This window comes from Panthera onca, chromosome C1 (assembly GCF_046562875.1).
Source record: "Panthera onca isolate mPanOnc1 chromosome C1, mPanOnc1 haplotype 2, whole genome shotgun sequence".
Classification (NCBI taxonomy): domain Eukaryota; kingdom Metazoa; phylum Chordata; class Mammalia; order Carnivora; family Felidae; genus Panthera; species Panthera onca.
Genome location: NC_138346.1, coordinates 39,714,667 through 39,737,890, shown reverse-complemented (window position 1 = coordinate 39,737,890; position 23,224 = coordinate 39,714,667). Strand labels below are relative to the sequence as shown.

Genomic DNA, 23,224 nt, shown 5'->3' with positions numbered 1-23,224 from the left:
CGGATGGCCAACAGGCACATGAAAAGATGTTCAACGTCGCTCCTTATCAGGGAAATACAAATCAAAACCACACTCAGATACAACCTCACGCCAGTCAGAGTGGCCAAAATGAACAAATCAGGAGACTATGGATGCTGGAGAGGATGTGGAGAAATGGGAAACCTCTTGCACTGTGGTGGGAATGCAAATTGGTGCAGCCACTCTGGAAAACAGTGTGGAGGTTCCTCAAAAAATTAAAAATAGACCTACCTTTGACCCAGCAGTAGCACTGCTAGGAATTTACCCAAGGGATACAGGAGTACTGATGCATAGGGGCACTTGTACCCCAATGTTTATAGAAGCACTTTCAACAATAGCCAAATGATGGAAAGAGCCTAAATGTCCATCAACTGATGAATGGATAAAGAAATTGTGGTTTATATACACAATGGAGTACTACATGTCAATGAGAAAGAATGAAATATGGCCCTTTGTAGCAACATGGATGGAACTGGAGAGTGTTATGCTAAGTGAAAAAAGCCATACAGAGAAAGACAGATACCATGTTTTCACTCTTATGTGGATCCTGAGAAACTTAACAGAAACCCATGGGGGAGGGGAAAGAAAAAAAAAAAAAAAGGTTAGAGTGGGAGAGAGCCAAAGCATAAGAGACTCTTAAAAACTGAGAACAAACTGAGGGTTGATGGGGGGTGGGAGGGAGAGGAGGGTGGGTGATGGGTATTGAGGAGGGCACCTTTTGGGATGAGCGCTGGGTGTTGTATGGAAACCAATTTGACAATAAATTTCATATATTGAAAAATAAATAAATAAATAAATCCCATGAAACCAAAAAAAAAAAAAAAAAAAAAAAGAATGGCCTAGAGATGGAGGAACCACGAGTAAACAGGCACAAATATTAAACCTCTAATGTAAGGCCTGAAGGATGAGAAGATCTTGGTAAGGCAAATAATAGGAAGAAATGTTTTTCAGATGGAAACATTAGGATGGCCTACATTCTTGAAAAAGTATGCTAGACCAAAGTGAAAGAACTTCAAATGGCTAGAGCATAGAAGTCAAGATGCAAAGTGGCCAGAGATGAAAACTGAGAGGAAGCAAAGGTCAATGAGGAAGGGTGTTGTAAGCCACGATGGGGGTTTAAACTTTGTCTTGCATGCAATGGAAAAGTTTTAAGCAGGGAAGCAGTATTTATTCACTGACTCAGGAAATATTTATGGACTGTCTCTTTGGACCAGGCACAATTCAAGGTGGTTGAGATAAAGCAGAGAAGAAAACAAAGTCACTGTTCTCATGGTGCTTATATTCCATTAAGAGATACAGACAAAATGGTGACAAGTGGCACAAAGAAAAATACAACCGGCTCCTTAACGTTTCAATTGTATGTCTGGACTGTGCAAGTTATATCATTACCTTGGCTAATTAGTAACCCGTGGGACTCCTGAGTTAGGGGCGGTCCAGAGTCGTGGGTAATTACATCAAATACATTTTCTCTATGTTTGTTGAAATCAAGTGCCAGGTTTTCTGTTCCTCAGTTGAGCTACATGGGGTTTCTTCCTGGAATTTCTGCCCACCAGAATAGGGAAGTGCCCTAACCCGCTGCAGGAACAGGGGGATGGGGGGCGAGGAGGGAGTACTCCTTTGGATTCAGATTGATCCTCCGTGGCAGAGTCACTGGCTAAGTAGGTGAGAAGTCAGTTAAAGTAAAGTTACATCCCGAAGCCTTTTGGTTTAGAGTGACTACATGAATTTCACCCTGAAAAGCCTCCTTTGTTGTCTTTGGTCCACTGCTGTAAAAAGTACATTGGTGTTCATTTGCCCTGTGGTTTAATCCCATGTTTGAGGCTGCTCTTATGGATTAAGGAGATTTCCAACTCACTGCATGAGCCTTTGTCCCTGTTGAGAGGGACTGGATGACGCCTGACTGCATGATCTCCTCTGGTCCCCTAGTTCCCAGTGCGAGCCCACCTCTCCTGTAATCCAGGCATGCCACTCGCCTGTAGCCCTCCGAACCAGAGAACAGCCATGGAGCTGAATGGCGTGTATATCAGTAATTATGTGGGGGGAATACAATCTCATAAAAATAAACTTGCATTTTTACCTCACAAACTTTCTCGAGGGTTGGCATCCAAGAAGTGGCAAGGTGACAGTTCTGAAGAACAACCCATGTTCCTTCTTTGACAGCTTTTTCTATCATCTTCATAGCTATGGGCCCTTGGCCTTGACCAAGGGATAAAGAGCTAAGCTTTGATCCCCCATATCCCTGTGTACAAGAATAGCAAAGATATTATGTAACAATAAACCTTTAAAGAAGAATCAGTGTTATTTTTTACAGGAAATGTTAACACTAAATATGTTCAAATTTAATTATGTAGAATCCCTCAACGGTCTAACCATATGCAGCCCTACAAAATTCTTACTGATTAAGAATCTTATAAAAACTGAGATCAAAAGCAAGTCAGTTCAGGTCATAAATAGTCATGGTAATAAATGGAAAATTCTGTAGGGTCTTTGATTGTTGACATAAGGGATAGAAAAAATATTAAGAACACTTTTAACCTGAGGAAACAGGAGATGAAAGGACCCAGCTGTCCTGCAGCAACTCCTAAAATCCAAAGCTGAAAAGAAAACTACGAACAGACAGATGAACTTGTTTCTGTTTCCTCCAGATCTTTGAATAATTATATTTTAATTAATTTCATTGCTGCATAGAGTTCGGTGGAAAAAAAGAAATTAACTCCTAATTCCCCTTTTAAAGTTTCTTTAAAGGATTCTGTGGGAATATGTGTCCAGAGTGCATTTCTACTATATCCTGATTCATCTGCAGCTTCTGGAAACAGTGTCTGGGACTCCTTGAGCTCTTTCTTTCCAGGGCAGTTACATCAACACTAGCGGGCAGAAGCAGCAGCAAACAAAATAGAGCCCGGTGCTACCATTTCTGGACATGGAGATAGCAAGTGAAGACAATGCACAGAGAACAATGGCAGAGAACAATCAAGTCGTACAACGTGGGAAGAGAAATGGAGAGGAACTGGGAAGATCTCAAAGGATCGGAAAGATCACGTTGATTTGGAGAGGAGTCCCACCTAAAACGAATACCTCCAGCATCCACACCACTTCCGCTCTGGCCCACCATTGCTCTTTCTGGCCTTTTAGCAGCGGCCCCACCCCCACCCCCCACTCCAAAGAATGCCCTGCTTCCATTTTGCCCTACTCAGATAAATTCTCCTCACGCCGGCTAGGATGAGCTTTAGAAACTATAGATCAGATTGTGTCACTTTGTTGCTTAAAATCCCATGACACCATCCCACTGTATTCAACATCCTTAACGTAGCCCACAAAGGTCCTATGTGGATCCGGCCCCTCAATACGTCATCTCACACCCCATCTCCTTCAGTGGTGACAGCCACATTCCAGCACTTCTTTAACCGGTGGTAAGTGCTGTGTCACACGATCAGTTCCCAAGTATCTAAGAATTACCCCCAATGGAAAAAAAAAAAAAACATGAAATATTAAAATAAATTGGCCTAGTAAAGAGTATTGTAATCCATCAGCTATGCAGCCTTTGAGAAGCCACTTAAGCTCTCCATGCTTCAGTATCCCTCCCTGTAAAATGGAGATGCGGCTCTTTACTTCATAGGATTGCTTTAAAAATTAAAAGAGAAGTGTGCGTGACAAGGTCCAGCAAAATTAGCAGTATGGATAAAGCACAGTAAAAGTGGTGGTGCTGGTTTTAGAAATGTCAGTATTATTTCCATAAAATGTTATTTCGATTAGACCAAAAGGGAAAAAAATCAACTAAAAAATGTCATCACCTGGGGCACCTGGGTGGCTCAGTCGGTTAAATGTCTGACTTCCGCTCAGGTCATGATCTCACAGCTTGTGAGTTCAAGCCCCGTGTTGGGCTCTGTGCTGACAGCTCAGAGCCTGGAGCCTGCTGTGGATTCTGTGTCTCCCTGTCTCTCTCTGCTCCTCCCCCATTCACTCTCTCTCCCTCTCTCTCTCTCTCAAAACTGAATAAAAACATTAAAAATTTTTTTTTTAAAATAAAATGTCACCTGTTCATGAAGATTTTCTTATTCTAGGTTGAATGATGTAAGAAAATTTCCAGTAAATTCATTTGAATAATTTTAAAGCCTTGAAATATAAATATGGGAATATAGTCTAACCTGGTAATGTGACTGTAATATAGGATTGTTCTGGAAAGTCAAGAAGGTCCCCCTTTAGAAATTGGAAGGGAGCGCCTGGGTGGCTCAGATGGTTAAGTGGCCAACTTTTGATTTCGGCTCAAGTCATGATCTCACGGTTCATGAGTTTGAGCCCCTCATCGGGCTCTGTGCTGTCTCTCCCTCTCTCTCTTCCCCTCCTCCACTCATGCTATCTCTCTCTCTTTCTCTCAAAATAAATATATTAATTTAAAAAAATAAAAAAAGAAAGAAATTGGGAGAAGGGACAGCATCAGAGAAAGATCCCCCCATGGTCACTGTCAAGACTTGAATTAAATCAATCCACGCTCATATACTGGTGTAATGTCAAAAAGTCTCTCTGTGCCCCCAAAATAGAAGCAAGTGTCCCTCAAGCCAAATTCTGGTCTTATAATTTGGATATGGAAAACTGTTTTTAATGTCAGTGCTGTCATTTAAATATTTTCTTGAGGGGCGCCTGGGTGGCTCAGTCGGTTAAGCTTTCAACTCTCGGTTTCGGCTCAGGTCATGACCTCACAGTTTCATGTGGGTTCGGGCCCCGCATCAGGATCTGTGCTGGCAGTGAAGAGCCTGCTTGGGATTCTCTCTCTCTCTCTCTCTCTCTCTCTCTGCCTGCTCATACTGTCTCTGTCTCTCTCTCAAAATAAATATATAAACTTAACAAAAAATTTAATATTTTCTTGAGACTCTGTCAACTTCTGGAACCCTACTCTTTCAAAAGCTAAGTGAGTGATAAATTTTTACCTTTCCCTCCCACCATTTTGGATAAGCAAGTTTGTGTTTTAAAAACTTTAGCCAGAAAATCCTTTATTTATTCACTTTTATAATATCAGACAACCTCATCTATTTTAAGGTACCTGGTCATCAGCAAATTTTAGAAGAGCAGCCATGGGATCCGCTCCTGGAGAGAGCACAAAAATCAGGGGTGCACAGCAGTTACTATCTCCAAATGCCTTGGATAAATCAAAGGGGGGTGGTTCAATGAACATGCGCCCCAATCTGTTGATTATAAATTCTTGCAGCATTGGAATAACCTAGAAAGAGACAAGAATATATTTGAAATATATATTTGAAAATATATTTGAAAGAACATTCAAAATCTGCTTACGAAATTAAAAAGTTCAGATTCAAAGATTTTTGAGAGAGAGAGAGAGAGAGAGAGACAGTGCAAGTCAGGGAGGGGCAGAGAGAGAGGGAGACACAGAATCTGAAGCAGGATCCAGGCTCTGAGCTGTCAGCACAGAGCCCGACGCGGGGCTCGAACTCACGGACTGCAAGATCATGATCTGAGCTAAAGTCGGACGCTTAACCATCTGAGCCACCCAGGTGCCCCGTAGATATTTTAAAACAAATGACTCTAGGTACATTAGCTTAGTTATTTGTTAATACCTCCACCAGGAGGGTCCAAGGCATGACTTTATATAAACGTCTTTTAGATAGAAAAAAACTTATAAATTATTTAAATAATAAAAGATAAGTGGTTGGTGACGCCAGAATTCAAAGGTATTTTTCTTCCCTTCACGGAGCATTCAATACCTAGTGGATGAAGAATGTGAGAAACCCTAACTCTTTTACTTAACTTTTAAAATACCATGGGCTAAAAGTCCACAACTCAAAAGTAGAAATTTTAGAATGATTTATACAGTACTATACCATCAAGAAAGAATTGATATGGCTGGGAAAGCAAACAGAAAGAAAAAAGAAAAGGACTGTGAAGGAGAAACAAGCCATACTCCTGAGAAATAGCCAAAGCCATATTGCATAAGATTCCTGATAACGGGGGCCCTTAGATGGCTCAGTCTGTTGAGCATCTGACTCGTGATTTTGGCTCAGGTCATGATCCCAGGGTTCAGGAATCGAGCCCTAGGTGGGGCTCCAGGCTGACCATGGAGCCTGCTTGGGATTCTTATTCTGAATGCACACAGATGTCAAACTTATTGCAGGAAACTAAAAATCTCCTGTCTATCCCAGGGATATTACCTTTCTCATTCTTCTTTTCCCATAGCTGGTCTTTTCTCACTACATTAAAACACCAACTAACAAAGGAAAATGAACCTTTTTTCTCTTCCCAAGGCTGACTTCTTCACTAAATTATAGCTTTACAAACAAAGCAAAAGCACATGGCTTCTAAGTGCATGATGTTACTTTTAGTAAGTTTGAGCTATCATTGTCCCCTCTCTTATGAGTGTTTCGGGCTGCATTGGCCACTGCTCACATGCAGACATGGCTGGCTAGCTGTCAGAGCTGGAGAACTAGGTCAGGGGTGTGCACACGAGGGGAAGCGCGGACAAATTTCAGTGTTTCCTTTTTTTTTTTTTAATGTTTATTTATTTTTGAGAGAGAGAGAGTGCACGAGCAGGGGAGGGACAGAGAGAGAGGGAGACACAGAATCCAAAGCAGGCTCCAGTCTCTGAGCTGTCAGCACAGAGCCCAATGCCGGGCTCGAACTCATGAACAGGAAGATCATGACCTGAGCCGAAGTCGGACGCTTAACTGACTGAGCCACCCAGGTGCCCCCAGTGTTTTCTTTTTAGTGTTAAAACTGAGCACGACTTGCTTGCTCCCAAGACTGAAGTGTAATTCTCAAGGTAAATTAAGCTGTGCTTGCTGTTCGGTTTGCAAGTCAACAGAATTGGGTTTGCTTCTGCCATCGGATTATGCCAGCATTAGGTCTGTAAACAAAATCTGTCAGTAACAAAAATTGCAGGCTAATTTAAGCAATCACCTTCCCAAAGGCAGGGAAGAAGTTTGTGGTTTTCCATTTATGTTAATCTATGTGTTGCAAGTTCCTGTAGGATTTATCGGACGTCAGAGAGACATATTCACTACTGTTTGACAAGTTTCTTACTGGAAGTTGATTGATTTGTGTTTTGTTTACTCTTCAGGAGAGAATGGTGGCCAGAAGCTTATTTTGTGAATGGGCTCAAAACACGGCACACCTCAGTATTTATTCCCTTGATAGGCTTCTTTTCATCAATCAAACACTATAAAATATTAAATTCCATAAGAAAGTATGAGTCCATCTCATTTTTCCTACTGGTGATTGACTGAGCATCTTTTACATTTTTCTAAATTAGAGCATGGGAGAACCTGGCACATGCAGCCTGTTACCCCTGAGTGGACTCTGTATTGAGGACAGAGCAGTGGAAAATTGTGCTGGCAAATAATATCTAATGTAAACTAGAGATTGAAGCACTGCTGATTTTCCTGGTGGATATATTATCTCATATATATGAGATAATAAAAATTTCCATAGCATTAGCCCAAATTCTAGCCTCATATAGCACTGTTCCTGTCTCTGGTAGCCAATGCCATGTTACTTGGGAAAACCATTCTTAAAAAGTATCATAGCCATATATTATTTTTATTTTGTTTTTTAATGTTTATTTATTTTGAGAGAGAGAGAGAGCAAGCAGGGGAGGAACAGAGAGGGAGAGAGGGAAAGAATCCCAAGCAGGCTCTAAGCTGTCAGGGCAGAGCACGTTGTGGGGCTCCATCCCACAAACCATGAGATCATGACCTGAGCTGAAATCAAGAGTCGGGTCTTAACTGACTGAGCCACTCCGGTGCTCCATGTATTATTTTTAAATATATAGATTCCAAAGTCAACAATTTACCACTAGAACGTGGAATACCTGGTAACAGTAAGATTGAAGGGTTTGAGGTAGCTAGTGATTTAAGAGCATACTAATAATTTATTTATATCAAGGATCACAGGCGCATAGTATAGTTAATGGTAACCGGTCACTTAGGTTAAATTGAATTATGCTGCAGTAGCAAACAATTTCCAGATCTCAGTGACTGAACACAACAATTTCTCATCCTTGCAAAGTCCTGTGGGTGTGTAGGCAACTCACCACCAGTGCTGACTCAGTGCTCCAGCCTGCTTAGGGAACTTAAATATCAGTATGTGCTTCCTCAATTTTGATGGCAGAGGGAGTGCCCTGGAGATTCTCCACGCTGGCAATTAAAATGCTTCTGCCCTGACACTTCTCACATTTTATTGGCCAGAGCAAGGTTTATAGCCACAGTCCTTCACCTCCTGCGTGCGTGTGTATATGTGTGTGTGCGCACGCACGTGCAGAGGAGAACTGGAAATCCTGGCCAATAGCATTAATGTCTACACTCATCCACCCATCCAAGGAAAACTCTAAAGGAGATATGGAAACATTGGGGACAAAGTTACAAGTCAGGGTGCAAAATATTGGACAGAGTAGCTAAGAGAAGTATAAAACCGTAAGTTTCACCTCAATTGATTTAAAAGCAAAAACATACAAACAAAAACCCCTCAACTTGAATATCTAACTCCTCACCTTCCTCAAATATACTTTAAAAAGACACTGAATACGGAAAGTAATGTTTGATCTATTTGGTAGCTCAATGTATTTTCAGCTTAAAATATCAACTTTTTTAAAACATAAAACTGGGGAAAAGATATTTATAGGGGAAAGGCTGTAGTTAGGAAATGGCTCATTAGTCACTTTTAATCAAACTTAATATAAAACATGGACAGAAGCCTCTTTGTTTTTTTCAAATACTGACGGGAGAATGTCAGTGGTACACGCAGAGTCATTTTAGTATTAAGAGTCTTTACCTGGCTTAGAAAATAAAGTAAAAACCTTTGAAAATTAAAAAAAAAAAAAAGCTTTTAGGGAGGATGCTGTTTCAGGCCAGAGGGTGAAGCATTTTGTATTCTTCCATACTTAATACATGTAGGGGAAACTTCTGAGGCTTAACACTAAGTGGCAATTCACTTTTGAAAGGGCTACCAAGGAGGAGAACATTTCATCAGTTTAATACCTGATTCCTAAACAATTGTGGCTGCTTCCAACACCCCAGGGCAGGGCAGTGTGGTGACTTTTGCGGGCCCTAGTCACCTTGTGCATCCCTTCCCCCATGAAAAACAAGTAAGAATTATGTTTTACATTTGTTTCAGGGTAATTACAAGCGTTAACAAGTCCAGGTTATATTTTCCATTTTTAAAAGGAATTCAAACATTTTCATGAACACCTAGAAGCATCCTGGGCCCTAGGCACTCTGCCTAATGGATCCTCGGCCACTGGCTAAGAGCACACTGACAGGCCAAGCAAGAATCGCTTATCTTCATTAAACAGACTATGGCGTACAGAGGGAAGAATGCCTCTACCCCACATTCTCACTGGTGCAGGTAAGAACTTTTTAAAGTATGTTGCTTTCACCACCTAAGTTCCAGTTGTTTGTTGTTAGGATGGAATGACTGACTTATATATATTCCTTAGCAGCTCAAACTGTGGCTACAGTAAGTTTTGAAATCGTTATGTATTACTTTTACTTGGCTAGTAACAAAGGACGATTAGGATGTTTTTTCAAATTTTCCTCAATCTACCTAATATCTATAGTGTTTCAGAGAACATAGATATGGGTCATTATACTTAAGTGACTAGGTTTTTGTTTTTTGGTTTTTTTTTTTAATTGGAGGCTAATGGGGTCACCTGGTGGCTCAGTTGGTTAAGCAACAGACTCGATTTCAGCTCAGGTCAAGACTCACAGGTCGTGAGTTTTAGTCCTGTATTGGGCTCTGTGCTGACAGCGCAGAGCCTGCTTGGTATTCTGTCTCTCCCTCTCTCTTTCTGTCTTTCCCCTGCTCATGCTTGCACAGCACACCCTCTCTCTCAAAATAAATAAATAAACTTAAAAAAGTTAAAAACATAGAATATGATGATGCAAATGAGAATGTCACTGAGCACTGAAATTCGCTGACCTGGACAGGTGAGCGGATTCACTGGTTATATAATGTATCATTTAAAGAAATTAAAATGAACAGTATTGATGTTTTCCTTTGTAGTCAGCAGTGATGAATGTCTTAAAAATGATATTGTACTTGCTTTCCAAAGACCAACAAAGAACTATACATAAAGACAGGATTTGAAGAGCCAGAAATTCTACTAGATCTGTTTGACTAATATCATCAAAGCGATCAGAATAAAAATGAAGTTACAGCATGTAAAGGAAGTAGGTTTTAAGGAATTGGGAAAGCATGAATTAAAAGGAAGAATCATGAAATAAATAGAACCAAAACATATAGTCTGGTCAGCTACTAATTTAGTGTGGCTTTAAGGATGTACAAAATTCTTGATAAAATGGCTGCATTAGAAGGAAGTGGGATTAGTTCCCCCAGGCTCCTCCACCTCCCCTGTGATTATATAAGGAAATATGGTAAACCAGACTATAATGGGGGGGGGGGGGAAGGGGTGGACTGGAATCACAGAGCTGCTTTCAAAGCCCACACTTACCTTGTCTGGCCTCAAGCAACGAATGATAAGCATCCTTTGAAACTCATTTGCTTTATCTTCCCAATTTTCAGGAAAAACCTCATGATGTGGTTCCTAAAATTACAGTAGATAGAATTCAATTCTATTTTGGAGATTATTTCCCAAGAGAACAGTATTTTGATGTATAAGCTGATTTTTAGAGAAACCATGTAATGACTTAATGAAATCAAGAATCCTAATGTAAATTTTATCAGGTGGGGGCAAAGTTATGAAATAAGGAATGAAATGAAAATTTAAAACACCACAAAGGAATCAAAACTAGGGCATGAATTAAGCAGGTTAATGTCAATATGAATACAAATCATTAGACAAAATGAATCTCTTATTAAAAATGTACATATGGAGTGCTCCCATTATTTCTCCAAAGGCATTTAAAAATCTACCCACTACTGCCACCATCTATTTATAAAAAGAAATATATATTATAAAAGAAGAAAATTTATTATTATAAATTTATTATATTTCCTGTTTTGAACAAAGTTTTGGTATCTTCTTTATAAAGGTATATTTGAAAATGTATATAGTAAAAAAAAAAAAAAAAAAAAAAAAAAAGAAAATGTATATATTAAAAAGAAGCCAAAACAGAGAGAGCTATTAAAAATATGTAAGAGAGGTATTAGAACCCAAGAGGGGTAAATTTCAAAAAAAGAAAAAAAAGGAGACATTTGGAATCTTAAAACCTCAGGGAAAGCTATGTAGTATCTCAGATTAGAAATCTCCATGCTTCAGCATAGTCAGTAAAATCTCTATTTCAAATTAGAATGAAGTACTCACAAAAACCTATTTGTGTCTAGGAAATATATTAAAACTATTTTTTAAATGTTTATTTATTTTTGAGAGAGAGATAGAGACAGAGTATGAGCAGGGAAGGGGCAGAGAGAAAGAGAGACACAGAATCTGAGGCGGGCTCCAGGCTCTGAGCTGTCACCACAGTCTGATGCAGGGCTTGAACTCACAGACTGTGAAATCATGACCTGAGCCGAAGTCGGAAGCTTAACCCAACTGTGTCACCCAGGCGCCCCTCAAGGAAATATGTTTTTATTACTAACAGGGAGAGATCCAACAGCGATCCAGTCCAAATGTTTGAATTTATGTGTAAATACAATCTCACTGTCATGTCTGCTACAAGAAGTAGGTAAATATTCTCCATATATCTGGGTCTTTATTTCCTCTTCCCGTCTTCCCTAAGGAGAGCTCTTTCTTGCATAATCAAATCCAAGAAAGCAGAATGTGGAGAGAAGAAATAAAGGAGTGGGAAAAAAATAACTACAAATTGGCAAAATATTAGCCCTTATCCTAAAAAAAAAAAAAAAAAAAAAAAAAAAAAAAGTGAGGAAAGGCAACAATTTCTATGTATTCTAGAAGGAAATTGTTTTACACTTTGTCCTGACTATAATAGTCTCCAATTAGTGAGATAGGGCCCCATGAAAAATTGCTTGAGAACTATTAGCTTTTCCCTCTGAAAGAGGGGGGAGGTGGAAATTTTCTTTTGTCCATGGTTCTTCTAGGTAGACTAAAAACTAAATTTACATGAAACAGATTAACAGGAGAAAAAAATCTAGCGTTTGATTACATGTACACAGAGGGTCCAATAATGAAAATGAGACCCAAAGAAATGATCAAGGCAGGTAGTTTTTATACTTTTTAGACAAAGAGACCATAAATCTGTGAGGAATTGACAGATCAAAGACAATTTAACTTTGGGAGTTTCAGTTAATAAGGAATACTAAATAGAATTTGGGGTGGGGCAGTAAATGAGTAGAAAGTAACAAGGGTGTTGATACAGCCTTCTGTGCTCCAAATTTCTTATCTCTGGTGATAAGGATATCTCTTTTACCTCCTGGTACAGGAAGGGTACCTTTCACATGGGAGATTTATTTCCTGCTTTCAGGGGCGGGTCTGAGTGTCCTTGCATAGGCTGTCACTTAAGTAACTTTTTAAAATAATCAATATGCCAAAGTGGCATATTTTGGGTAGCCTGCCCTTGGCCCCTACACCTCATGTCAAATGACAAAAATGTTTATTAGCTTATATCCTGGATTTAGAAAATCTAAACAATAGCTCTTTTGTAAAATCTTTAACTCACCTGCTATTATGATTACAAAATCTAAATTGTTAATAAGTAAAAATTTGGCATGGAAATTCAAACAGAATATTTTAAGGACCATGCATTTCTACACATTTCAAGGATTTGAATAGAAGTTCAAAACAAAACCATCAATTTAGAAGGTGCCGATGAGGGGCGCCTGGGTGGCTCAGTCGGTTGAGTGGCCGACTTCGGCTCAGGTCATGATCTCACGGTCCGTGAGTTCGAGCCCCACGTCGGGCTCTGTGCTGACAGCTCAGAGCCTGGAGCCTGTTTCGGATTCTGTGTCTCTCTCTCTCTCTGACCCTCCCCCATTCATGCTCTGTCTCTCCCTGTCTCAAAATAAATTAAAAAACGTTAAAAAATTAAAAAAAAAAATAGAAGTGCCGATGATATAAATCGAAACCCTGATTTCAATGTCTGACCAGTTGTTTAAAGTTTACCTAAATCTTGTTTTTTATTCAAAATAAAAAAGAAATTTAGCATTATTTTATCCATTTAAAAACTTTGGAAAAAGCAAAAGTGTTAAGAACACACCAAACTATCATACACTTTTTTCCATCCATCCTTTAAGTGCATAAACTCCCTACGAATGGTTTTGAAGGAAGGTAAATCATCTAGTCGACATATTTCATCCCAGGATTTTTGTGGGAGCCAGGTACAAGGGTTGGTATGAGGATTATCCAATCCAATCCCACCAGTTAGCAGAAATCTCCACTCGGCTTTATTAACCTTCGGAAAACAAAGTAGCATGAAGAATCAGAAATGAATTCATCATGTGTACATAGTAAATTTAAACCATTGAAAAAGAACTGGCTATTGATTTTCAAGTTTCAAGTATTGTCCTTATGAAATTCTATAGCTAGTGGTATAGCAGTTCAGTATTTATTCATAAGAAAACATTTATCCATTATAACCGGTTTTGAAAATCGTTCCATTCTAGATAACCACTTTTTGATCATTTTCCTCCAGAATTACTAATCTAAACTTAAAAATTCTATCTGAATAAATGTTTTCCAAAATGACTGCTTGGCGTCTTACTGGCTCTAAAAATTGTGGGAAGACAGAGGGGAGGAGCTGGGGGAATCAGCAAAATGAAGGCAAGTGGGAGAGATAGGTTTCCAGGTAGGGAGTAAAGAAATCACAGGAATCAAAGGTACAGCGTAGGGAATATCATCAGTGGTGTTGTAGCAGTGGTCGACGGTAGTTACACTTGCGGTACAGAGTTGATGAATTACTATGTCGTGCACCTGAAACCCCTGCAACATTGGTGCGAACTATACTCAAAAGATAAACAAAAATAAAAATAGATAAAATAAAAACGGGGGGAAGACAGAAAGCCATCAATCTGCCATATCTTCAATTATTTTCCATAAAAAGGAAATGAGGTACTGCTATGAAACTTTTGCAAGAAATGCAAGAAAAATGCCTTTACTCCTTCAGAATTCAGCCAATGTATCACCAGACAAAAATCAATAAATCTTTAGCACCTAAGTGAATAAAAGAGTGCATTTATACGATATTCTCTTTCATTCTTAAGGTGCGTCTTTTATTTTAAATGAATAGATTTGAAACATAGTAAAAATTTATGAAAGGTATTATTAAGCTCCAATGGTTAGATTGGACTAACTTGCACAAGTTCTTAAAAACATTACCATATACTCTATATGATTACTTGATGTAAATATATCAACATATTTAGTAAATATATATACCTACTTACATAAGATTCTAATAGAAACTATTTTATTTAAACTAAAACATACAGAGATTTAAGGAATAACTACATAATGGACTCTGCTTTATTTATTTTGCCCCCTGTGTGAAGTTCAGTCTAGTTGTGATCTCTTGCCTTAACTGCAGTAATTGTTTAATCGTTTACAACCATCTTGTGAATACACACACATACTCCCATACAAATTAGTAAATTAATGAATCAATGTTAATGTTTTTCCTACAAATTATAACAGTACTGACCGCACGTTCATGTAGCAGCAGATTCATAGTTAGACAAAAGGAAAAGAGTAGTTTATCCTTTTCAAAGAGTGATCGGCAGACATTAACATACAGGGAGTAAGTAAAGTGATCCTTGAGAATTTGAAGCCTACAGGTCAACAGAAAGAGAAGTGAATAAATAAAAAATGCATTATACTTTAAAGAAAATGCTCTTAAGGAAACCTATTATAAACCATTTAGATGTATATTCTTCTAATCAGCTTTCTGGTCAATTACCCCCAAAACAATCAAGGATTGTCATTAACTGGGTGCACCAATTTGAGAGCTACACAGTGTAGAAACACTTCAGTAGAATTGCATTTTACTGTTGACTGATTTTTTAAAAAACACTTAATCTTTCTTTCAGAAAAGAGTCAATGCATGGTACATTAATCTGTTGCGTTTAAAGATTTGTGGATGATTTTTAACTATAAAGCATTTCTTAGGGTAAAATTTGATTTTCTTATTCCATAAATGCTTCCAAATGTTGTATGTTTTATATTAAATTAACAGATTAAAATTCATAGCTCCTTTATTAAATTAACATTTAGTACTGTGCTACTCTGCTCATAAGTCCATAAAAGCTAGAGAAATCACAAAACTTGATAAATTACATTTTTTTTAAGTTTATTTGTTTTGAGAGTGCATGTGCGCATGCGTGGGGCAGGGGCACAGAGAGAGAGAGAGAGAGAGAGAGAGAGAGAGAGAGAGAGAGAGAGATAGAGAGAGAGAGAGAATGAATCCGAAGCAGGCTCCATACTCAGCACAGCGCCTGATGCAGGGCCTGATCTCAGGACCCCGAAATCATGACCTGAGCCAATATCAAGAGTCAGATGCCTAAACAATTGTGAGCCACCCAGGCACCCCAAGTACATTTTTATTTACTACATAGACAGAACATGAAAATATGAATAATCGCAATATTTGCAACTAACAACTTTATAGTAAGTCCTAACATGTGTGATCTGTATCCATAGCATGTACATAACACTTTAAACATTTTCATGTAATTATCTCATAAGGAAAATAAACGATCATTGAAACAAAAATTTCACAAATGTTTTATTATATTAGTTACAATAGTTATAATAGAAATAAAACAGTTGGCTGAAACCTTTGTGGAGAGCTAATGATCGACAAGGGCTGAAACTGAGCAGACCAATTTACCCGAAGGAAAAATTAGCAGAGTTTGATTTTGATGAAGAAAAATTTTATCAGTGTTTCTTAATGTGTCTAGAAAAAATAATCTACCAGTACCACCATATTGTGGCTATTTTCAAACTAATATCCCAGGGTATGGATCATCACAACTCTATTTTTTTCCTTACTGGCCTATTTCTTTAATTATTTTGTCCCCGGCCAGCATTCTCATAAAGAAAATTAAACAAATTGATGCATTTTATTTCTGGTTGAGAACTCTGAAAAGGGGCTTGATAGAGAGGGCTTTGAAACTAGTTGCTGAAATGTAGTTGAATTCTCTGAAGATTTAAAATAATAATACTACTCCTGTCCCCATTTTTATGCTAATAATGGTCTTTTCACACTTAGTATTTAATTTGTCTCATCTGTAACAGTACAATTAATACAGGGCAACTCAGACTTGGTCTTTCTAGAATAAAATAAAAATGTCTACACTTTAAGACAAATTTCTTCTTGTAGATAGGAAGATTAAAGGGAAAATTATAATCGTCACTCATATTACAAGTTCAAGGTCAGTCTCATCAATGATAAAAATGCAGATTAAAATACAATATTTTAATCTGTTACAGTGAAAAAGGATAAAAATGATCATTTTCAATGCTAATGCATGACACAGGGATATAAGATCATTGATGTTCCCTCAGTGGAGTTGTATATTTGAATAACTTTCCAGGAAAGGAATTTATATCAGGAGTCTGAAAGAAGTAAACACCTTCGTTCTGATTTTGGGATTCTAGCATACGGAAATAATTACCCGTGTGGACATTTATACTTATTGCAGTATTAGCTATAATTCAAAGGCTGGAGATTACTTGTGAGTCTTACATTAAGAAAATTATGGCACATTCATAAAGTGATATATTGTGCAACTATTAAAAATAGTTTCAGAAGAATATTTAATAACATGGAAAAAATGATCTTGATAGAAGTGGAAGGAAAAAACAACAGTGTGTGTGTGTGTGTGTGTCCGCTTGTTTTCTCAGAGAGAGAGAGATTTCAGTTTGGTCCCTTTGACAAAGCTCTATCCTTGTTAGGTTTTTGTTTCTGTACTTACAGGTGTTTTGCAATAGTTATTTATTTATTTTATTATATTAACATTTTATAAGAAACAGATGAACCAAATTATGGCTATTTCACAGTACATCTCATAGCAATCATAACATATGTTTTTGTAATACTTAAGTAAGAATTACTACGAATAATAGCCATCAGAAGGCAAACAAAAATGGAGTGCATGTGTGGCTCAATCAGTTAAGTGTCCAACTTCGGCTCAGGTCATTTTCTTCTCATGGCCCATGGTTCGAGCCCCGCATCGGGCTCTGCGCTGACAGCTCAGAGCCTGGAGCCTGCTTCCGATTCTGTGTCTCCCTCTCTTTCTGGCCCTCCCCAGCTCACACTCTGTCTCACTCTCTCTCTCTCAAAAATAAATACTAAAAATAAATGTTATTTTAAAAACAGAAGGCAAACAAAAATGCGGTGCATGGGTGGCTCAGTCAGTTAAGTGTCTGACTTCAGCTCAAGTCATGATCTCATGGTTTGTAGGTTCAAGCCCTGCATCGAGTTTTGTGCTGACAGCTCAGAGCCTGGAGCCTGCTTCAGATTCTGTGTCTCCCTCGCTCTCTGCCCCTCCCCCACTTGTGTTCTGTCTCTCTCTCTCTCTCTCTCTCTCTCAAAAATAAATAAATATAAAAAAAATTTTAAAAAGCAAACAAAAATGAAATGTTTTTGTTGCTGAGTAAAATAAGAGATAATTTTATTAGTTGTTACAAGTTTATATCCTTAAACACCATCAGTCTTAACCTCCCAATCTCCTTCACCTGGCAACCACCACTTTACTGTTTTTCTCTTAAAGGCATGATTTTTTTTTTTTTTGATTCCATATATAGGTGATATCACACGGTACTTGTCTTTCCCTGACTGATCTTGGTTAGCATAATGTGCTCACGGTCAATCTATGTCCAAATGGCAGAACATACATGCAGAAGAATGAAAACAGACACCTATCTCATACCACTCACAAAAATTAACTCAAAATGGGTCAAAGACCTAAACATAAGCCCTAAAACCATAAAATTTCTAACAGGAAGAAACCTGTCAATACTGATTTTAGCAATGGTTTTCTTGGACATGACGCTAAAAGCATAAAAAAAGCAAAAATCAACAAATGGGACTACATCAAACCCAAAAGCTTCTGCACAACAAAAGAAACTATTAACAAAATAGCACCCAGAGATAAACCCATGCTTATATGGGCAACTAATCTATGACAAAGGAGGCAAAAATATACAATGGGGGAAAAGACACTCTCTTCAACAAATGGTGCTGGGAAAACTGGACAGTTACATGCAAAAGAATATAAAACTGGAGCATTTTCTGACAACATACACACAAATAAAATGGATTAAAGACCTAAATGTGAGACCTGAAACCATAAAACTTCTAGGAGAAAACAGGCAGTAATTTCTTTGACACTGGGTTTAGCAACATTTTTCTAGATAAGTTGCCTTAGGCCAGGGAAACAAAAGCAAAAATAAACTATTGAGACTACACCAAAAATAAAAAGCTTTTGCACAGTGAAGGAAACCATCAACAAAACAAAAAGTCTACCTACTGGATGGGAAAAGAGATTCACAAATGATTTATCTGATAACGGATTAATATCCAGAATATATAAACAACTTATACAACTCAACACCAAAAAAAAAACAAATAATCTGACTAAAAAATGGGCAGAGGACCTGAGTAGATATTTTCCCAAAGACATACAGATGTCAAACAGACACATGAAAAGATGCTTGATATTACTAGTCATCAAGGAGATGCAAATCAAAACCACGGTGAGGTATGACCTGACACCTGTCAGAGTCACTAGAATCAAAAAGACAAGAAATAACCAGCATTGGTGAGGATGTGGAGAAAAAGGAACTCTAGTGCACTGTTAGAGGAAAAGTAAACTGGTGCAGCCACTGTGGAAAATAGTATGGAAGGTCCTCAAAAACTTAAAAATAAAAATACCCAGTGATTCTACTACTGGGTATTTAACCAAAGATAAAGGAAAACACTAATTTGGAAAATATATGCACACCTATGATTATTGCAGCATTATTTATAATAGCCAAGAAATGGAAGCAGCCCAAGTGTCCATCAACTGATGAACAGATAAAGAAAATGTGTGTGTTTGTGTGTGTGTATATATGTATATATACATGTGTGTATATATACATGTATATACATATGTGTATATATGTGTGTGTGTATATATATATATACATATATATATATATACACATATATACATACACACACACACACACACACACACACACACACACACACAAACACAATGGAGTATTCCTCAGTCATAGAAAAGAATGAGATCTTGCCATTTGCAACAACATGGTTGAGACTACAGGGTATTATGCTAAGTGAAATATGTCAGAGAAAGACAAATACCATATGACTTAACTCCTATGTGGAATCTAAAAAACAAAACAAATAAAGACACAAAAAGCAGAAACCGATCCATGAATACAGAGAACTTACGGTTGCCAGAGGGGAGGGGTTGGGGGAAGATGAGCAAAATGGATGAAGGGGACTGGGAGATACAGGTTTCCAGTTATTATGGAACGAATAAGTCACAGGAATAAAAGGTACAGCATCGGGAATAAGTCAATGGTATTGCAATAGTGTTGTCTGGTGACAGACGGCAGCTATGCTTGTGGTGAGTGTAGCACAACATATGGTCTTGTCTGATCACTATGTTGTACACCATACACCCGAAACTATATATGTAACATTGTGTGTCAACTATACTTAGAGAGAGAGAGAGAGAGAGAGAGAAAGGGCAGCCATAGGAGAAAATTTTTGCAAACCCATGTACCAAATAAAGAGTTAATACCCCAAATATACAAAGAACTAAGAATTTAATAACAAGAAAACAATCTGATCAAAAAATTGACAGAAGATCTAAATAGACATTTTTCTAAAGAGGACATTAAAATGGCCAACAGGCGCATGAACAGATGTTCAGTATCACCAATTACCAGAAAAATGCAAATCAAAACTACAGTGAGAGATCACCTCACACCGAAAAGAACGGCTATCATCGAGAAGTCAAGATATAGTAAGTGCTGGTGAGGATGTGGTGAAAAGGAGCCCTTATACAACTCACATTTGTTTTCCTTCTGGCTAATGCCAGTTTGTTAACACAGATGGTCACTACAGTTAGCAGGTGAGTTTGGGATGCGATTTCTGCCTTTGCAACCTCTTAATGTGCATTATATTCTGGTTGAATGTTTACTGAATCATAAAAGTGTTTTCTTTCTCTACTACCTTTGTGGAGAAAAAAACTTCTAGGTTGAGAAAAGATTTTGTTTTGATACTTCTACAATACACTAGCACACTGGGACACCACGTAACAATCAGAGTGAATAAACCACTGCGCTGTACAAAACAATGTGGATTTCACAAATGCAATTCTGAGTGTAAGATGCCAGACACACAGGAGCACGTGCTGTGTGATTCCATTCACGTGATGTTCTCAAACAGACAAAACTGATCTACGGTGCTGGAAGTCGGGACAATCTTTACCTTGGTGGAAGGGGATTGGTCAGTCACTAAAAGGGACACAAAATGGGGTTTCTGGGTTGTTGATAATGTTCTGGGTCTTGGTCTGGGTGCTAATTACACAGGTGTGCTCAATAATAAAAGCTCACTGAGTAAATACTTCTGATTTCTTCATGTCTCTGTGTGTATACTATAATTTCAATAAAAGTTTTCAAATATAGGGGCGCCTGGGTGGCTCAGTCGGTTGAGCATCCGACTCCGGCTCAGGTCACCATCTCACGGTTCGTGAGTTCAAGCCCCGCGTCGGGCTCTGTGCTGACAGGTCGGGGCCTGGAGCCTGCTTCTGATTCTGTTTCTCCCTCCCCTCAGCTCCTCCCCTGTTCATACTCTGTCTCTCTCTCAAAATAAATAAAGATTAAAAAAAAATTTTTTTTTAAGTTTTCAAATGTGGTCTTCTCCTTTACTCTTTGGTTGGCTCCAGAATTACACTTTCAGGATCACTGGAGTCATGAATATGACTTTCATTGTATTTAAATTAAAGAATTTTAATGAAAAAACACATATTTTGTTTTCTAGATTCTACCCAAGTCTCGTATCTGGCTAAAAGAATTTTATTTTCTCTAAATCATAAGGGACTATATCACAGTTATGAAGAAGCCCGTCATATCTGTGGATGAGTTCTAATTTGATGTAACAAGAGATAATAAAGCAACTAGTAAGTATTTGTGAAGCAAAAAATTGTTCTAATTTTTAAATCTTATACACAAAACATGTCTTTAAGAGACAAGAAATGTTCTTGTCTTTAAGAGACAGAGCAAAGAAATGTTCTTCTCTAGACTCCAGCAAATACCTTAATTTAAAACTAGTTAAGATGATGACATTTTGGTGGCTATTGTTGTAAGCAAGGTAGATAAATGAACTGCAGTGAAAGGCAAAACATCATTTATTGTTGTGGCTCCATGTGATTAGCACTGTGCTAAGTTCTGGGAATATTAAGAAACCTTTGCTTTGGGGAACTCAGAATCTAGTGTGAAAAGCAGACCTGCCTGTTCAATTAACTAACAGAATGCAAATAGCTGGGAACTTTTCTAAGGAAGATCGCTTATAATTTTGTTTCCTATGCTTCAGTAATCCTTGCTACCCTTGAAAATTCCAGGTACTGGAAGACATAGAGAAATAAACTAAACTTTTCAAAGATCGTAACATAAAAACATACTTTAAACTCCACCACCATGCAATTCTTCCTGAAGATACTCACTCGCTCCTCACTCTCATGGGGAGACAGCTGAAAAATCGCTAAACCATGTGTCAGTCTTACACCTTTACTGACCTCATATTCAAGCTTGTAAAATAATGATACAAGAAATTGTTCAGTCTGAGAATATTCAACATTTAGTGGAGTTCTATCATGATAAATGAAGGGAATTCGATTCGATTTTCAGGATTTTAGCATTTTGAATTTCTAAAAAACAATTCTTCGCTGCCAAGTGGTTAAGTATTAAATTGGGTTTCCTTTGTGGGTATGAACAGTCAAGAAACTGAAGTATGTAGCTTCGTATTGATCAAAAAAGTTAGTTTAATGTCAAAGTAAAATTTGTCTCACTGATAATTAATAAAATGACATTTTATTCTCTCATGCTTTTACTGTAAGGTCTTAATTCCACTACTGATTACAGTAGCCAACAATAAAATAAACTATTTTTTATCAATAAGAATAACACAAATAATCACAACAGAATATTTTTTTACAACCCTGTTACTGGACAAACTGTAAATCTGTGTATATCAAAATGTAAATTTAAAACTTTTGGAACGCTAGGTTACAGAGGGTAAGAGTCCTGTCTTTCAGGGATATTAACTCTTCTTTCCCTATCTCCCATCACAAATACATTTTGCACATGATAAACAGAGATAAATGTTTCCTCTTTTTATGATTACATTGTAATCCTATCTCCCTGTAAATGATTTCCTGGCAGACTGAATTTGGTCACATCTGTTCCTCTTCTAACCCTCAAATTTATTTCTAGTACAATAATTAATTAAGTTTGCTTTAGCCATAACTGTAATGCTCACACCATTCTGTAACAACAATGAAAGGCATCGATTACTATATAATGTTCATGCACTGGTTAGTATTAGTATTAGTATTAGTATTAATTAGTATTTCTTTTACATACCTTTTTACTAAAACATCTGATTTCTCTGAATTTTCGATAGACAGGATGTAAAGGTTAATAAACCAGGTCAGTGAGTATTGGTACATGGGCTCGATGTTAGCTAGATCAGCGATAGAGAAGAACAGGATGGTGGAATGGACGGCAATAGGCCGATAGCCCATGCGGGTGGCATCAATCTTTTTCTCCGTCTCTTCGGCTACTTCCTGCTTTTGAGAAATCTCATTAGCCAAAGCCTTGGAGGAAGATAATATCTTAATAGCAGTTTCATCTTCTAATATATTGCCTTCTGAAGATGAAAGAACTTCTAAAATCTTGTCTTCTATTTCTTTTAACTGCCTGGAATAAAACACAATTTTCTCAGAAGAAAAAGTCATTTAAAATCCCTTCATGCACACATTCTTGTATAAGAAACAAAGGGCTCAGAACCTAAAGAAATGCATCACTTTGTGACAAATACCCGTAACAGTGCTATTGTATAATTAATTTTTTATCTCACAAAATGTCAAAAAGTCAGGTTCTGCTCCACTTCTCTTTCCAACGATCATTTGCATGGGAACTAGAGAGAGAGGTGTAAACCAGTCTGCTCTGCCATCAAGTACCTCAGCCCTGAGTGCACAGAAAGTATCACTCCATTTAGTTTTTGAAGAGTTTCATGACTTCTAGAGCTTTGCCTTTTGTGTCTACGATAGA

The 23,224-nt window shown here is 37.8% G+C and overlaps 1 protein-coding gene across 2 annotated transcripts in view; it reads right to left on the bottom strand.

Annotated features, from left to right (window-relative positions):
* The window catches only part of DNAH7 (dynein axonemal heavy chain 7), a 264,880-nt gene that overhangs the window by 43,728 nt on the left and 197,928 nt on the right, over positions 1–23,224 (bottom strand). For both annotated transcript variants that reach the window (XM_078451065.2, XM_078451063.2), the window contains exons 51-56: positions 22,535–22,870; positions 14,574–14,700; positions 13,134–13,328; positions 10,472–10,564; positions 5,057–5,233; positions 2,096–2,257 (exon numbers count right to left, since the gene is read on the bottom strand). In XM_078451065.2, the coding sequence (XP_078307191.2) occupies positions 2,096–2,257; positions 5,057–5,233; positions 10,472–10,564; positions 13,134–13,328; positions 14,574–14,700; positions 22,535–22,870 (1,090 nt within the window). The remainder of the gene's footprint in view (positions 1–2,095; positions 2,258–5,056; positions 5,234–10,471; positions 10,565–13,133; positions 13,329–14,573; positions 14,701–22,534; positions 22,871–23,224) is intronic.